The sequence below is a fragment of the Gossypium arboreum genome, chromosome 5 (genome assembly GCF_025698485.1).
Source record: "Gossypium arboreum isolate Shixiya-1 chromosome 5, ASM2569848v2, whole genome shotgun sequence".
NCBI lineage: Eukaryota > Viridiplantae > Streptophyta > Magnoliopsida > Malvales > Malvaceae > Gossypium > Gossypium arboreum.
The window spans coordinates 25,752,690-25,768,568 of record NC_069074.1 but is presented as its reverse complement, the minus strand read 5'-3'; the positions used below and the strand labels follow the sequence as shown (position 1 = coordinate 25,768,568).

The window sequence follows — 15,879 nt, the reverse complement described above, 5'->3', positions numbered from 1 at the left end:
AATGGCGAATCCCAAGCCATTTTGTCTATTGGGCTCGCCAACCTTTGACGCAGTAAGCTAACGAACCGACTGCGCAACCTTCCCAAAACATACAAAGCGGTTGCCTTTACACACGTTGAAAAGATCACCTTTGAAGGGACATGGACAGAAACGTCAGCCCCGTAATGCGGAGAAGCGATGAATATTCATCTAGAAGGCTAAGTACAGATCCTAAGCCTCATGAACCCTTTTTGGGGAATTTTGACAACCTTCGGCTAGATAGATTTAATGGCTCATGATTTTTTGAGGAAAAACAAATAAAAATAATGGAAATAGAATTTTTTATTGAAATATGAAAAGAACAAAAAGACTAAATTTATGGTGGAGAGAGTGTTACAGCAAAAGATGGACAAAATTTGTGTCATTTCATCCCCTATTTATAGTACTAAGAAACCTAGCCTATTCTTAATTAAATTCTAAAAGATAAATACAAATAAATAAAGATAATTAAAGATAATTAAAGATAAATGAAGATAAATCCTAAAATTAAATCTAAACAATAATCCTTAATAATTATCCTAATATAATTAAACATTAAATAGAGTCTTGTGCTATAAAATCTCTTTTTTTGCACTTTTGCCCTTATGTCTTCCATACTTACATTTTTGGCACCATCTTTTTCCTTATGTCGCATGTTGGCCCATTGTATCTTCAAATTTGCACTTTTTACCCTTAAATTTCCTTTTGTCTCTAATTTAGTCCCTGAAAGATAAAAGACCATAAATAGTTCAAATTAGTAGGGTCATACTCAAAATAAACATGCAATTAGCACATAAAATATGTCGTTCTAGAGTATTATCAACGCACATGAATATGACTTGATGGATCCGAATTTGTACACTAAAGTGTACACCTGAAAATCCATCGAAATTCCGAGAAATTCAACGGGATAAATATGGAAAAATAACAAGAGAATGGAAATCATGGTATTGATGAGCAAATCAATCATGGTATATATTATTGATATATGGAAATTATTGGACTAACTTGAATGTTGAGTTTGTGCATGTTATGGTAATAATGCATTGAATGGATGTATGAATGTTTATTGCATTGTAATTAGGTAAGTATAATTCTTGTTACATGAGTTTACTAAGCACAAAGTGCTTATCCTGTTTCCTTTTCCTCTGTTTTGTAGTGTTAAGAGCTCAGAGGTCGGATTCGGTCGGAGATACATCACACTATCAACCTCAAGATTTCAGTATATAGAGAAACTTTATTTTGGAAATCAATGGCATGTATAAGCTAATAAAGTAAATGTTAATGTGAAATGAATGTAAGGTTAGCCATTGGTATGGCTAACAAATCTTAGTTTTGGTATGTGATGAGGTTATCTTATAGATATGCTTGAATCTATCTTGAAAATATGTTGAAATGGATTGGTTGGTTTAGATTGGTCTCGGTTTAAAATTGCAGGAAATGTTAGATATTTATAAAGGGGTTATATTGAGTTAAAAAAAAAACTTTGAGATTTTGTAAAAAATTTCTTATGGTTTCAATTTAATCCCGGTTTAGTCTCGATGTATGTTTTGGGCTTCGGAGGCCCATCTAAGGGACGTCATGACATGTTTCGATAAATGAATAGTATTTAACTCGTAATAATGAAAAATTAATTCGGTAAACTCTGGTAATGCCTTGTACCCTATTCCGGCGACAAATACGGGTAGGGGGTATTACAAAAACACTTGTGAAAAAATAAAACAAGGTGAATAAATAATACTCCTACCAAATATAATATTAATAAATATATCATTGCACATTAAATCAAATTTAATGTATAGTTTTGAACTTTATCCCGTTCGATTCCATTTTAATTTTATTTTGTTAGATTGTTCAAATTTAACATTGTTAAAACGAAAACTCTCTCTAAAAATCTCACTATGATTGTATAAAACAAAGATGTTTTTTTTTCCTTATAAAGTGTAAACATCCTTTTATAAATATTAAGTCAATTTAGATTCAAATCCTGACTCAGTTAAAAAAATTAAGATACTATAGTTTTTGCTATCTCGATTATATCATTTCAACCAAGCCACATTTCACTTTTATATCAATTTTTAATAAATTTGTTGCATGATTGTTTTCATCGCATTGTGGGTGTGCAACGACTGATTGAGTTGCTGATCGGGTCTCAATTCAATTAGTAAATACAAAGCAAAACAAGTATAATTTTGAAGGTATTTATATCTTCTTATATTTTGATAGATCAAAAAGATATATTAAAATAAGAGTGAACTATACAAATGGTTACCTAACTATATTTGCGTTCCTTTTTTTGTGGTTTTTTTACATGAATAATATAAAATAAATACCATAATAGGATAAGGGGAATAATATTGGCGAAACTAGGCAAAATGTACAGTGAACATTTGGCATTGTTTGACCAGTCGACAGCACTAGACTGAAATGTGATGACCTAAAATATATAGGAACTTGATATGTAAATTTTTCATTTGGATTGAAAAGCTTTTAAGGGTGCTGCGGACAACTTGACTGCACCAAAGTTCAAAAGGATAAATTCTTTCATAAGCCCTTCTTTTTTATTTTTCTTTTATTTCCTTTCAACATAAAAAATAGAAAGGCCTATTATGAATTAGTCCAAAAAGTTTTTCTACTAAAAAGTTCTTTTTGTAAAAAAGCTATTTCAAGAAATAAATTTCATTTATTTTTGAAAATTATTTTTTCAAAATATTTTATTTCACTTGAATAAATTTTCAAAAATAATTTTACAAAATTATTTAAAATAAATTTTATTTATTTCAATTGGAATGAATTTTTTACAAAATATTTTTTAGTAAAATAAATGTTTTGGACTAATTGATAAGAGGCCTCTCTATTTTTTTGTGTTGAAAGAAAATAAAAGAAATAATAAACAAGAAAGGCTTACGAAGAAATTTAGCCTTTTGAACTTTAAGCACCCTTAGAAGCTTTTCAATAAAAAAATAAAAAATTTCAATATCATATCCCTAAATATTTTAAATCATCACATTTTAGTCTGATTCTGCCGATACTACACCCAAATAATAAATAATAACTTTGATTAGACGACACCAAATATTCACTATACCTTTTACCTAATTTCGTCAATATTATTTCCCTTATCCTAGTATTTATTTATTTTTATACTATTCTTATATAAAAAAAAAAGAGCTTGTTTCAACTTGAGCACTAATGTTGGAGTTTGAATTTGTCCTTGTTCAGGTAATCCATCGATAAATTAATAACAATGTGTCTTTTTTAATTAATATAATAAGTCCTCAACAGTAATTTTAAGGTAAAAAAGTAGGTGAGCAGCAATTTCAGAAATAAGATTCCGTCAACGGCAATCACTAAGTAAGAGGTAAGTGCAAAACAAGGGTTTTTTACCTACATGGTATTAAAAAAAAATAAAAATAAACTAAAATAATACAGCTTTAAAATTATATACGAAAATGGTATAGGGCAGGGTGGTGCTGCCTATGGCAGAGGCAAGACCACCCTGCCACCTAACACAAACAGTTGAAGAAAGAAAAAAAAAATTGAATCCGAAAAAATAAATTGAAAAAAATAATAAAATATTAGTCTTGCCTCTGTCAGAGGCGGCACCAGTTGGTGACGTGGCAGAGGTGGCACCGACACCCCAATCCCCTATTTAAACCCTGATTTTATCTCTTTCTTTGTATTTCTAAAATATTGATTTTAATTTTAAAATATACTATTTTAATATTTTATTTTATCTTATTTTAGTACATAATGTTTCAAATATATTATTTTAGTGTTTTAAAATAACCTAATTTTATCCATTGTTTATATTTTTAAAATTTTTGGATTTTATTTTAAAATATACTATTTTAAATATTTTATTTTTATATTATTTTTATACTATTTTTAATGAAAAATAAAATACAAAAAGAAATAGAATATGAAAAAATATAATAAAATACGAAAATAGTATATTTTAAAAATAAAATCCAAAAATTTTAAAAATATAAACAATGGGACAAAATTAGGTTATTTAAAAACACTAAAATAATACATTTGAAACATTATGTACTAAAATAAGATAAAAATAAAATATGAAAACAAATATATTTTAAAAATTAAAATCGAATATTTTAGAAATACAAATAATAAAAGGACAAAATTAGGGTTATATAAAAACACTAAAGTAATACATTTGAAATATTATTTACTAAAATAAGATAAAAATAAAATACAAAAATAGTATATTTTAAAAAATAAAATCCGAATATTTTAGATACAAATAATAAAGGGACAAAATTAGAGTTATATAAAAACACTAAAGTAATACATTTGAAACATTATGTACTAAATAAGATAAAAAATAAAATACGAAAATAGTATATTTTAAAAATAAAATCTAAAAATTTTAAAAATATAAACAATGGGACAAAATTAGGGTTATTTTAAAAACACTAAGATAATATATTTGAAACATTATGTACTAAAATAAGATAAAAATAAAATACAAAAATAATATATTTTAAAAATTAAAATCTAAATATTTTAAAAATACAAACAAAGAGATAAAATTAAGATTTAAATAGGGGATTGGCGTGTTGGTGCCACCTCTACCACGTCACCAACTGGTGCCGCTTCTGATAGAGGCAAGACTAGTGTTACCTCTGACAGAGGCAAGACTAATATTTTTTTTTTTTTTAATTTTTTTTTCAGATTCAATTTTTTTTTTCTTTCCTCAACTATTTGTGTTAGGTGGCAGGGTGATCTTGCCTTTGCCATAAGCGGCACCACCTTGCCCTATACCATTTTCGTATATAATTTTAAGACTGTATTATTTTAATTTTTTTTATTTTTTTTAATACCATGTAGGTAAAAAACCCGCAGAACAAAACAGAAACATTAAACTCATATCGGATTATTGGTTACGGTTTCCGACAGAAGTCCTGGCATCAAAGCAAAACCGATTTCTGTCCGACCCTCCGCAAATTGTTAACCAATCAAACATTTTCCCATTTTGCATTCTTTTCTTTTCTTTTTTAGTTTGCCAACATCTTAAATATAATTTAATAATTTCTTTTTAACCCATTCTTTGGAAGTTAAAATATAAATATCTGCTGATCCAAAACAAAAAGAGTTTTTCCTTTCTTCTTTTCCCTTAATTTCCAATTTTAGGGTTCTTGATTTCCCCACATTTATCCCTCTGTACACTAACAAAATTATTATCTCTAAACATACCTAAACGAACGGTAAAAACTAAAATGCTAAGAAACGGATGCTAAACACTTCTTTTCCTGCTGATTTTTGTTGTTCACTCGATCTTACTAATCCCGATACGCTTAACGACGGCGTTTCTAATGGCCTCCGTTCGAAAACAAAGCCCATTGGATTCACTCCCACTCATGTACTTCCGTACTTCTTTTCTTATCATCTCTTGCATCACTGCCAATAACTCAGCGTTCAAAAACTGCTTCTCCATATGCAATTTCAGAGCCGGAACAGTTGCTGGTTCTGCCACCAAGGTAGAACTTGGGAAAGAGTTGGATCCGGGTTGGGATACGGGTCCTAAGTCAGTGGTTTCACTAGTATCCGATCCGGGTAACGAGAGGGTGAGTAAAGTAGGAGGATCAGTAGCCGAGGATGCCGTTTGAGTTGAAGGCACCAAAGACCCCGTTATTGTTATCGGTGAGGCAACGGGCAAACTCGAATCACTCAAATCGGATCCTGAAGGACTACTCGGGTTCAAGTAGAGACCCGATCCGCCATTACCAGTATTGAGACTGGCTGACCTTTTAAGCGGCTGAGGTGAATCGTCGTTCAAATCATCGGTCATCGAAGAGCATTTTCGCTTGAGCGTAGAGTTCCAGTGGTTCTTAATCGCGTTATCGGTTCGACCATTAAGGAGTCGAGCGATGGTAGCCCATTTGTTACCGAATCGAGTATGGGCTCGGACTATGGTATCGTCTTCCTCGGGAGTGAAGGGTCGGTGTTCAACCTCAGGGGAAAGCTGGTTGCACCACCGTAGCCTACAAGACTTTCCGGATCGACCCGGTATCGATTTACTTACCAAAGACCAGTTCCTGGAACCGTAGGTTTGAACCAGACGCTTTAAAGCCTCATCTTCTTCTGGACTCCATGGACCTTTAATCCTATCAACATCTTTCCTTGTACAAGCCATTGATAAGAGACTGATAGTTTTTAGGAGAGGCTAGCGGAGGAAATGTTACGACGGTGGTGGAGGCGGCGCCCCTCTTTTGTTTAAGGTGAAAAGGGGGCATTATATATAGGTATTATGTGAAAGGGGATAAGAATGACTTGTCAAAACGGTAAGAGTGAGTGGTAACCGGCGATAGCCGTAGAGGATTGTTCCAGGCAGAAGACAGTTACTATTATACAGCTGTCAATATGAAACGTGTCATATAGTGGTTTCTCTTGAGCTGACACGTATTATTATCAATCATCCAAATTTTGGAGTACTTCTTGTTCCCACTTTATCACTCAAAATTTTATTTGGATTTTATATAAATTTGAGTAGATAATTTGAATATTTCCTGGATTAAGATATTCTTCTAATTTTAAACAATAATATTTTATTACCGTTACATTATGTGGATCTAAATAATGATTTAATTTTAAATACGTAATTTTAATTACAAATTGAGTTTTAATTTAATTGGTATGAATATTATTGTTAATATAGAAGGATGTGAGTTTGAATGTATTGAAACGTATTATCCTCTTATTTATGAGTTAAGAAAGGGTTATGGTTAGTTCTAAATATTGTATAAAAAAATAGAGATATGATCCATGGAATTTTTAAAAAAAAATTGAAATATTGTCATTATGAACTTGGGACTATTGTTTTTACAAGAAATTTCTAGCCAACCCTCTTGCAAAAGATATTTTCTTACCATCAAGTGTTTGTACTAGATAAGAAAGTAAACTCCAACAATTTCTTTAATAAAATTGTTTAAAAAATGTGTAAATTTAATTAATTATTTTACTATTTGTTTTTATTTATTATTTTAAAATTATTAATAAAATTGGATACATTAATAAATGTTTTTGATAAATTGAAAAATTAAGTGCTAGAATTTATAGTACAAAATATTATAAGTATTAAATTTATATTATAGAATTGTTTGTAATCTTAATTAATATTAAGTACGAAATATAATTTTATGTTATTTAATAATAATAAATTTTATTTTTGAAAATTAATCATACTGTTGTTATAAGTTGATGTCGATGGGTATGGATGTCTTAGATTTTAGTTAGACTATGTTTGATAAACTGAAAATTTAAATATTATAAAATATGTTTGGTGTTTTACCTAATATTAATATTAAATATGATTATATTGTTTGATAAAAGATAATATAATCTATCTACCTATCATTTTCATTTTTTGGAAAAAATTTATTCGATAATTTTAACTATGAATTATCAAACGTGTTTAAAAAATTAAATTGATGAAAATATTAATTTTCAATTGATTGGATATCTTTTACACTTTATCAACCAAAGCCTTAGTATCTTTTATTTATTCTTTTGTACCAAAATATATATATATATATATATATATATATATATAATAAATTGCGAAATTTAACAAAAGTAAAGATTCATTTCATTTTAATGTAAAATTTTAAAAATAAAATAAAATAATTTTATTTTTAACTGATAAATAATCATATACCTGCTTATTTCATTCCATACTTTTTTTTGCTGAAAATAAAATTAAATGTTGAAACTCAATGAAATTAAAATTTTCAATTATTTATCAAATAAAAATTATACATGGACTTTGATCTAATGGGTAATGTCATACATGAAATTTGATTTTTCTTAACGATTTTATACATGAAATTTTGATTTGATTTAATTTTCATAAATCACTAACAACATTATCAAATTAACACCATTTTACACGATATATTACTTACACAAACAATTGTATTAATTTAATATGAAAATTAATGTATATATATTCATTTCTTTAAATATGTACAATTGAATCATAATTAAAGTTTTATGTATACTTATAAAGCACAAATTTAAGTTTCATATGTATAATTGCACCAAATCAAAGTTCAAATATCAAATTGTACATCGAATCAAAGTTCATGTATAGATTTAATATTTTTCCTATTTAAATTCACATATGTTCATATATAGTTGGAATGAAATTAAATTCAAGTCAAATCTATATATATAATTTCAATATCATATATAAATATACATTTATATGCCATTCCATATTATTCTTTTATTACATTTCTATAGATAAACAGTTTAACAAATTTAAACTTAAAAATTTTATTAAAAATTGAAATAACTATTAGTGTGGATATAAAGTCAAAAATGTGAAAAAGTTGATATCATAACAAAAATATGATGAAATATGATTGTCGCTTCATGCCTGTTATTATGATGAAATAAAACAATTATGAAGTATTTAAGGACAAATGATGGTTTAGCCTATAAAACTAAAGTTAGGCTATCCATCACTTAAAGCTAAGCTTCATAAACATCACATCATTTGGGCTAAAGTAAATTAGCTACCATGCTTAGTGTTTGATTAATTAACTTAATCTGCCAACAATTTTTGTCTTCTTTAAACCACCACAAAACATAAATAAAAGTGGGTTTTCAGCTTTCTTATCTCTCCCTTGAATTATTGGTGGTCAATTTTAACAACTTGATGATTAACAATAAAAGTTGATAAATAAATCTAACCTACCATCTTTTAATTTTAGATATATATCACTACTGAATCAAATTTTAAATATTATAATATATTAATAATTAGTTTTTCACATTTCAAATACGATATATTCTAAATATTACAAGTATTTTTCACAATAAAGAAATTAACCCTAAAAATTAAAGGGTCAAGTAGAATCAACAATTCATCAAATTAAAGAGGATGACAACAAATTAATCTCTAAAAATATTACTTTGAAAAAAAATATTTTGCCCATCATAAACAACAATAGGAAGGAACAAAGATCACATAAAGCTTAATGTAACACATAAGGAGAATGGATACTGATGTGGTGAGATGTAACAAAAATCAGGCCCTGCTTTTCCGTTGCATGCATCTTTCAATTGTAGGATTTTCACAAGATTTTATATTGAAAATTTGAAGGTTTTCAAAATTGATTAAATCAATTAGGTTATTGATTGTTGGTTCGATTATTTTATATGGTTTAATTAAATAGATTTTAGAAATAATAAATACTAATAAAATTTTATTCAATCAATCAAATGTTGATTTAATCCGTTTCTTAACTCGATTTATTCAATTTGTATTAATTCGCTAATCAATTAATTTGATGTCTTTTTTCCAAATGAAATTCCAGTCGATTCTCAATCCAACTGGTCTGACCAGCTAACTTGGTCTTATTCAAACAACCATGCAAAATTCTAATGTAATCTTTTTTTAGACTTTTTTACGAGATAAAAGCATTTAGTCAACTTTTTTTTTCAGTATTTAGTCAGTTTTATACAATTAATCTTTTCTATAACAATCCTATTTATGTATCAATTTTTTTAGTATTTAAGTGGTTATTATACATCTATAACAATGTTTAAGATTCATATCATATTTAAATTTTTTCTTAAAATTTTTAAATTAAAAACTAAAATATATTAATAATATTAATTACTGAGATTTAGATTACATATTTAACAAAATTTACAAATGTAATATTATTTTTATTTAATAAAATATTATTATTATTATCTATACTACTATATATAAAAAGAAAGACACCTTCCTTCTTTGACACGTCTTAATTTGCTCCTTTTTACATCATTAATAATAATGGGTTTATTTCAATTTTGATCCCTTTATTTTTAATTATATAAAAATAATTATATTTTAATTTCAAACTCTAGTTATGCTTAAATTTGAAATTTGATCTTTATACTTTAATTTTGGACATAATTTGATACATCAACGTTTATAATGTCATTAGTTAATTTAAATATTTTTCCTAATTAAAATCTTGACATAATTAAAAGAATTATTAACATTGTTAATTTTTTTGTTAAATTCAAGTCCTTTAGAAAGTCATTTTGTGACATGATTATCGAATGAGTATTTTTTTAAATTTTAAAATGTTACACTAATAAATTTAATTGAAGAATTTTAACGATAATAACAATCTGGACTTGAATTTTTAATTTAAAAATAAAAATATAAAGACTAAATTCTAAAAATATAAAGAGTATAGAAACTTGAAGCATATTACTCAACATGAAACATGGATAGAAAACTATATTAAATTTATATAAAACTTAAATATTTTATTGAAACAATATATTACTAAATTTTATTATTTTTATTTCATTTAAGAATGAAAATAATTTTGCTAATATTTAAGATAATAAATTATTAGAGAGAACTAATTTAATAAATAATAAATTTCAAATTTTATAATTATTATTATAGAAAATAAAAATAAAATATAGAAAGTCGAATCTATAACAAATTTATGTTGTCATCCTTGATGAGATACTCATTACAGCTAAGAATTCCCACGCTAGTTAAAATTGCAAATGTGTTTGTTGAGTCTTATGGCCCAAACGTGTTTGTTAAACTTTTTGAGAAGTGCGACATTGAGAATCAACGTCAGAGCTGCTGGTGTTGGTACCCCAGTCATGACAGCTGCACCTATTGTAGCTGGCGGTGGAGGCAGTGTTGCTCCTCCTCCTCCTGCAGAGGAAAAGGAGGAACTAGAGGAAGAGAGTAATGATGATATGGGATTCAGTTTGTTTGATTTGAATCTCCTTTTAGTACGCGATTTGGTCGATTACAGGTTATTATAATATAAGATTATGAAAGGAACATTGGGTGGGAAGACAGAGGTCAGTGCTGCCCAGTTAGACCCTGGCACTATTTCATATTATATCACGTGATATGAAAATACAAACAATAATATATCAAAGTTATTATTTTATTGATCTAAAATTATCTATATTAATATATACCTTTAAGAATTAAAACCATAAAATTCAATTATTAAAAAAAAACAAATTAAAAAGATATAAGCCTAAATGATTTGAAAGAAAAACAAAAGAGCTAAAGTAAGGGTGCCAGCCTGTATAGGTACAAATTTTTGGGGCATTCCAGTTAACCTAAAAGGGACGAGGGACGAGGCTGATAACCCCCACCAACCAAGCCAACATTTGGAATAAAATACACGTGATGACTGGTATGCCATGCGATGATGTGGATATTATCTTCGTGTATATATATAGTTTGTGTAAGTAATATATCGAATTAACATAAATATTTGTGTAAATAATATATCAACTAAATTAAAATACGATAATTGGTTAGGAAAGTATGGGAAGAAGTTACTTAATTTTAATTAAACTCTACCATCTAACAAAATTAATTAAAAGTTTAACTATTAGATGTGATAATGAATTATAGTTAAAGTGGATGATCTAACAAATTTGATTGTGATGGGGCTCTTATTTTCATGCATGCGAGTCGCATAACCATATGAGAAGCCAACATATTTGGTTTCAAGCTTCTAAGAGATCTCGCTTTTGCAAAGTGCCTCTACGGGATATATGCTTTCACTCATTCTCTTGGCTCTTCTGGCTCACGCCACCTCTATATCATGTCAAAATATACTTGAACAAAGGTTGAACATAATTATCCTGGCCGGACAAAGCAACATGGCCGGTCGTGGAGGCGTCGCTAATCACAGTGTCAGGGGGATTCCCACATGGGATGGCGACGTTCCTCCACAATGCCAACCTAACCCTTGGATCTTCAAGCTAAGTGCGGACATGGCATGGGTTGAAGCCCGTGAGCCAATCCATGCTGACATTGATGCCAAGAAAACAAATGGGATTGGACCCGGGATGGCATTTGCCAATGCTGTGTTGAGAAAGGACCCAAACTTTGGGTTGGTGGGATTGGTGCCTTGCGCCATTGGAGGGACCAATATAAGCCAATGGCAGAAAGGGGGGTTCCTTTACGAACAGCTGGTGAAGAGGGCTCAAATGGCGTTGCGGAGTGGGGGAGCATATAAAGCGATGCTTTGGTATCAAGGGGAGACTGATACAATATATAAACAAGATGTTGAATTGTATCAAGGTAGATTGAAGAGATTTTTCAATGATTTGCGTTCTGATCTGCAGGCTCCTAGGCTCCCAATTTTCCAGGTAATTAATACCATCTGTTTGATTGTTTCTTTTTACTCAATAATTGCAGATATTTTAGGGCACTTTGCAAACGTCATATTATTGATCACTGTTAATTCAATATGGTTATACTGATTCTTTTAACCACTAGATATGGATTTTGATTCATTCAACTTAATCGGTAGCATATCTTTACCCTGGTTTAGAATTAGGTTTGACTCGTTATTGACTTGAATTTGACCTTTGGGTCAGGATGTAACTCATGAAACCCACCAATCCACTGGTTTAGATGATTAAAAACAGGCTTTCATGTTGGCTGATGTCGGTGGAGTTTAATATAATCCAAGTTGGCAAATAACTTAAAACTTACGTATTTGTTCATTCTAGGAGCATTGAGAATCGGAAATTGCTTTAAAAACTTTGAATTGTAATTTCACTTTATCTTTTTTCAAATTGGGGATAACTCAATCTGAATTTTGAGCTAAGAAATTAATTTATAGTTAGTTTTAAATAAATTATATATTTTAGATTAAATTTTCATTAAATTAAATAATAAGAGAATGTAATCAACATTAATTTGGATCCTACAAACAAGTCTTAGTAGTACTTGTGCTATTTTTTAGTTTAATTTGACATTTATATTTGATAAAAACTATATATTTTTTAACAAAGTTAATTTTTTGGTATTTAATTAAAGTTTTAGAGTATTTGATAAAAATTGTAATTAACTAATAACATTAGCAATTAATTTTCATCAAATCAAATCACAAATTTGAAAAATTAAATGCAAAATTAAAATAGTATTTGAAAAGTCACCTAATAATTAAATTTAAGTATAATTTTACTTGTAAATTGATTCTATTAACGAAAACATAAAAAATATTAATAATTAACTTTAGTCAAATCAATTCTAAAATTTAAATTAAACAATAAAAAATTACCAAAATATATAAGTTTTAGCTCGTGTAGAATTAAAATTCTAATAAAAAAGTTGAAAATTTTCTAATAAATAGCTTTAAATGATTGGCAGGTGGTTCTAGCATCAGGACAGGGACGTTACATAGAGGAAGTGAGAGAAGCCCAGTTAAAGATAGAGCTTCCGAATGTGGAAAACGTGGATGCCAAGGGACTTCCACTGGAGCCAGATGGGCTACATCTCACCACTCCTGCACAGGTCAGACTGGGGGACATGTTAGCCCATGCTTTCCTTCATTTCCAGCCCAACCCACTCAACACCAACCATTCTCCACCCATTTTTGTTCCTTTTTTTTTCATAATTGCTCAAGTTTTTTGGATGGTCATTAGTTTCAGTTAGTGACAGGTTATAGGTATATGGGATAATAGTGAAAAAGAAGGGGGTTTATATGATATCAAAATCTCAAAGAGATTCATATTTTATTTGGAAAAAAATTCAATTTGAATTATATTATTATCTAATTAATTAACTGAAGCTAAAAACTTATTGTGAATGGATTTTACCTTTCTTATTTGTTATAACCTTGTTAGGCCCAAGCTCAAAAAATTTATTTTTGTTCACCAAGTCAACTCGGATCAGTCTTGTTACGCTAAAATATTGATAATTTTCTTTGTCAAGTATATCAAAATTGTTTGTCAAATGCAAACCACAATAAATAAGCATAAGAGCTTATCGCCAAGAGACCAATAATGTAAACCAATGACAAATAGGCTTATGAATCATTGTATTCATTTAAGAATCGAAGAACGAGGATGAAAGGTTCTTTTACCTTGAAACTGGATATGAGCAAGACCTGCAATCGTGTTGAGTAAATTTTTTTGGAAACAATGATGTCGAATATGGGTTCAACTGATTTTGCGTTGCGTTACTATGGTGTCTTTTTTTTATTAGAATTAATGACTCTTCAACTCAATTAAAACGATTTCAAATCAGCTTTAAAACTGCTCCCTACAAAAAGTATCTATGTTTTCAAAATGTATCGATACTTGTACAATTTTATCAATACCAAATCTGCTCTCTGTTTTGAATAAAAAATTAAACACAAACAATATGTATCGATACCTATTGAATTTTATCGATACCTAAACTTTATATTGATACTATATTTGCATTCTATTTTTTAATGATCTTTCAAAAATGTCAACAAGTATCTATACCTATAAAATTATATCGATTACCTTTTACCAGTTATCGATAAATCATTTTTGGTACTGTTGAAAACTAACATTAACGGTCACTAAATCAGACATTAAATGCCTTTGGTACCGATACCCATACAAAAAGTATCGATACTTTTTATTGCAAGTGAATTTAATGATCTGATATTTTCATCCCAACAAATCCATTTATTTTCTCAACAACCACAACAGTTAAAAATGAATTAGAGGGTATAAATACCAGCTTCTAAGGGTCCTACAACAAGAAGAAAGAATATTCAAGCTTAAAGATCAATCAAAACAACCTTTGTGCTATAGATTTCCATACATTTCTTTCAAACACTTGTGAGCCTTATTTGTATTCTTTTGCTCAAGTGTTTTTCATTGTAATTGAACTTAATTTGCAAACACATCAATCTTGTAAAGATTATTTCTTTGTTTGCTTATTTATATCTCTTTGAGAGGAGTTGTGTCTTAAGGTTTGGGTAGAAACCTTAAGGGAGTGTAAGATTAAACATTGTCCTCAAAGGTTGAACAAATTAGTGAATTTGGGAAAATATTTAGTTGTGGAAAGCTAAGGTAGTGGAGTAGGTAATTGGGCCGAACTTGTAACGGCCAAAATTCCAGCGGTGTCGAAATAGTAATTCGAGATCACTAAATCCGAAAAATGAGTAAAAAATATTATTAATTTAATGAAAATAAGTTAGATGTGAAGTTAGGAAAATGATTGAAATAGTGAATAGTATTTTATAATAAATACTAAATAATTTGGAAGTGAAAACGAGGTATCGAGACCTCGGAATATTAAACCGAGTCATAAATATTTTTATTAATATTTATGGAATATTATTAAGTTAGTATTAAAGTTTCGTCAAGAAATTTTAAGGTTTCGGTAGTCAATTGGGTAAAAAGGACTAAATTGAATCAAGTGTAAAATTGTAAAATGTGATTAAATAGCTCTAGTGATAATTAAAGGAGGACTAAATAGGCAATTAAACGCCTATTATTGGGCTGGACGGCATGTGTGTGCAGGAAATATTGAAATTAGGTGTGAACAAGGGGTAAAATTGGAAAAGAAGTAAAAATTGAATAGTTAAAAATGTGATGTAATTGGAAATTTAGAGATTTCTTCAATTTTCTTCATCCTCTTAAGCTGAAAACAGCCATTGAAGAAACCTTAGAGCTGGTTTTTCATATTTTTACTTCATGTAAGTTCAAATCTCGATTATTTCTTGAATTTTTTGTGTTCTTGGGGCTTTTACAACTAGGTCCTATCATCGAATTCATTAGTTTTTGATTTCATGGTTGATTTTGAAAGTTTCCATGAATAAGTACTGGAAGTTTATGATTATTTAGCATGGAATTAAAACTTTAATTTGTTTATATGCTGATTTTATTGAAAGAATTATATAGAAAGTGAATATTTGGGACCTAATTGTAAAAGAGATTGAAATTAGGGTTTTATATAGAAATTATAAATTTCAATGGTTGTGAAGTAATTTAAAATGTCTAAGGAAAGTGTTAATTGAGAAGAAAAGGTTCTATTGATGAGTTAATTGATCAGGGACCAAGTTGTGAAAA

The 15,879-nt window shown here is 28.6% G+C and overlaps 2 protein-coding genes across 2 annotated transcripts; one reads left to right on the top strand and one right to left on the bottom strand.

The window, feature by feature from the left end:
* Positions 1 to 5,115: 5,115 nt before the first annotated feature.
* On the bottom strand, positions 5,116 to 6,279 carry LOC108489932 (transcription factor MYB44-like). The gene has a single exon (XM_017794683.2). It carries the CDS (start codon positions 6,173 to 6,175, stop codon positions 5,309 to 5,311), a length of 867 nt encoding a protein of 288 aa, XP_017650172.1. The 5' UTR covers positions 6,176 to 6,279; the 3' UTR covers positions 5,116 to 5,308.
* Positions 6,280 to 11,452: 5,173 nt separating this feature from the next.
* Positions 11,453 to 13,634, top strand: LOC108452229 (probable carbohydrate esterase At4g34215). The gene is made up of 2 exons (XM_017749996.2): positions 11,453 to 12,186; positions 13,196 to 13,634. The coding sequence occupies exons 1-2, from the start codon at positions 11,587 to 11,589 to the stop codon at positions 13,478 to 13,480; spliced, it is 885 nt and encodes a 294-aa protein (XP_017605485.1). The 5' UTR covers positions 11,453 to 11,586; the 3' UTR covers positions 13,481 to 13,634.
* The last annotated feature ends 2,245 nt before the right edge of the window (positions 13,635 to 15,879 follow it).

Coding starts and splice junctions, on each gene's coding strand:
- LOC108489932 (XM_017794683.2), bottom strand. CDS start 6,175: ATGGCTTGTACAAGGAAAGATGTTGATAGGATTAAAGGTCCATGGAGT.
- LOC108452229 (XM_017749996.2), top strand. CDS start 11,587: ATGCTTTCACTCATTCTCTTGGCTCTTCTGGCTCACGCCACCTCTATA. Junction 12,187..13,195: donor CTAGGCTCCCAATTTTCCAG/GTAATTAATACC, acceptor AATGATTGGCAG/GTGGTTCTAGCATCAGGACA.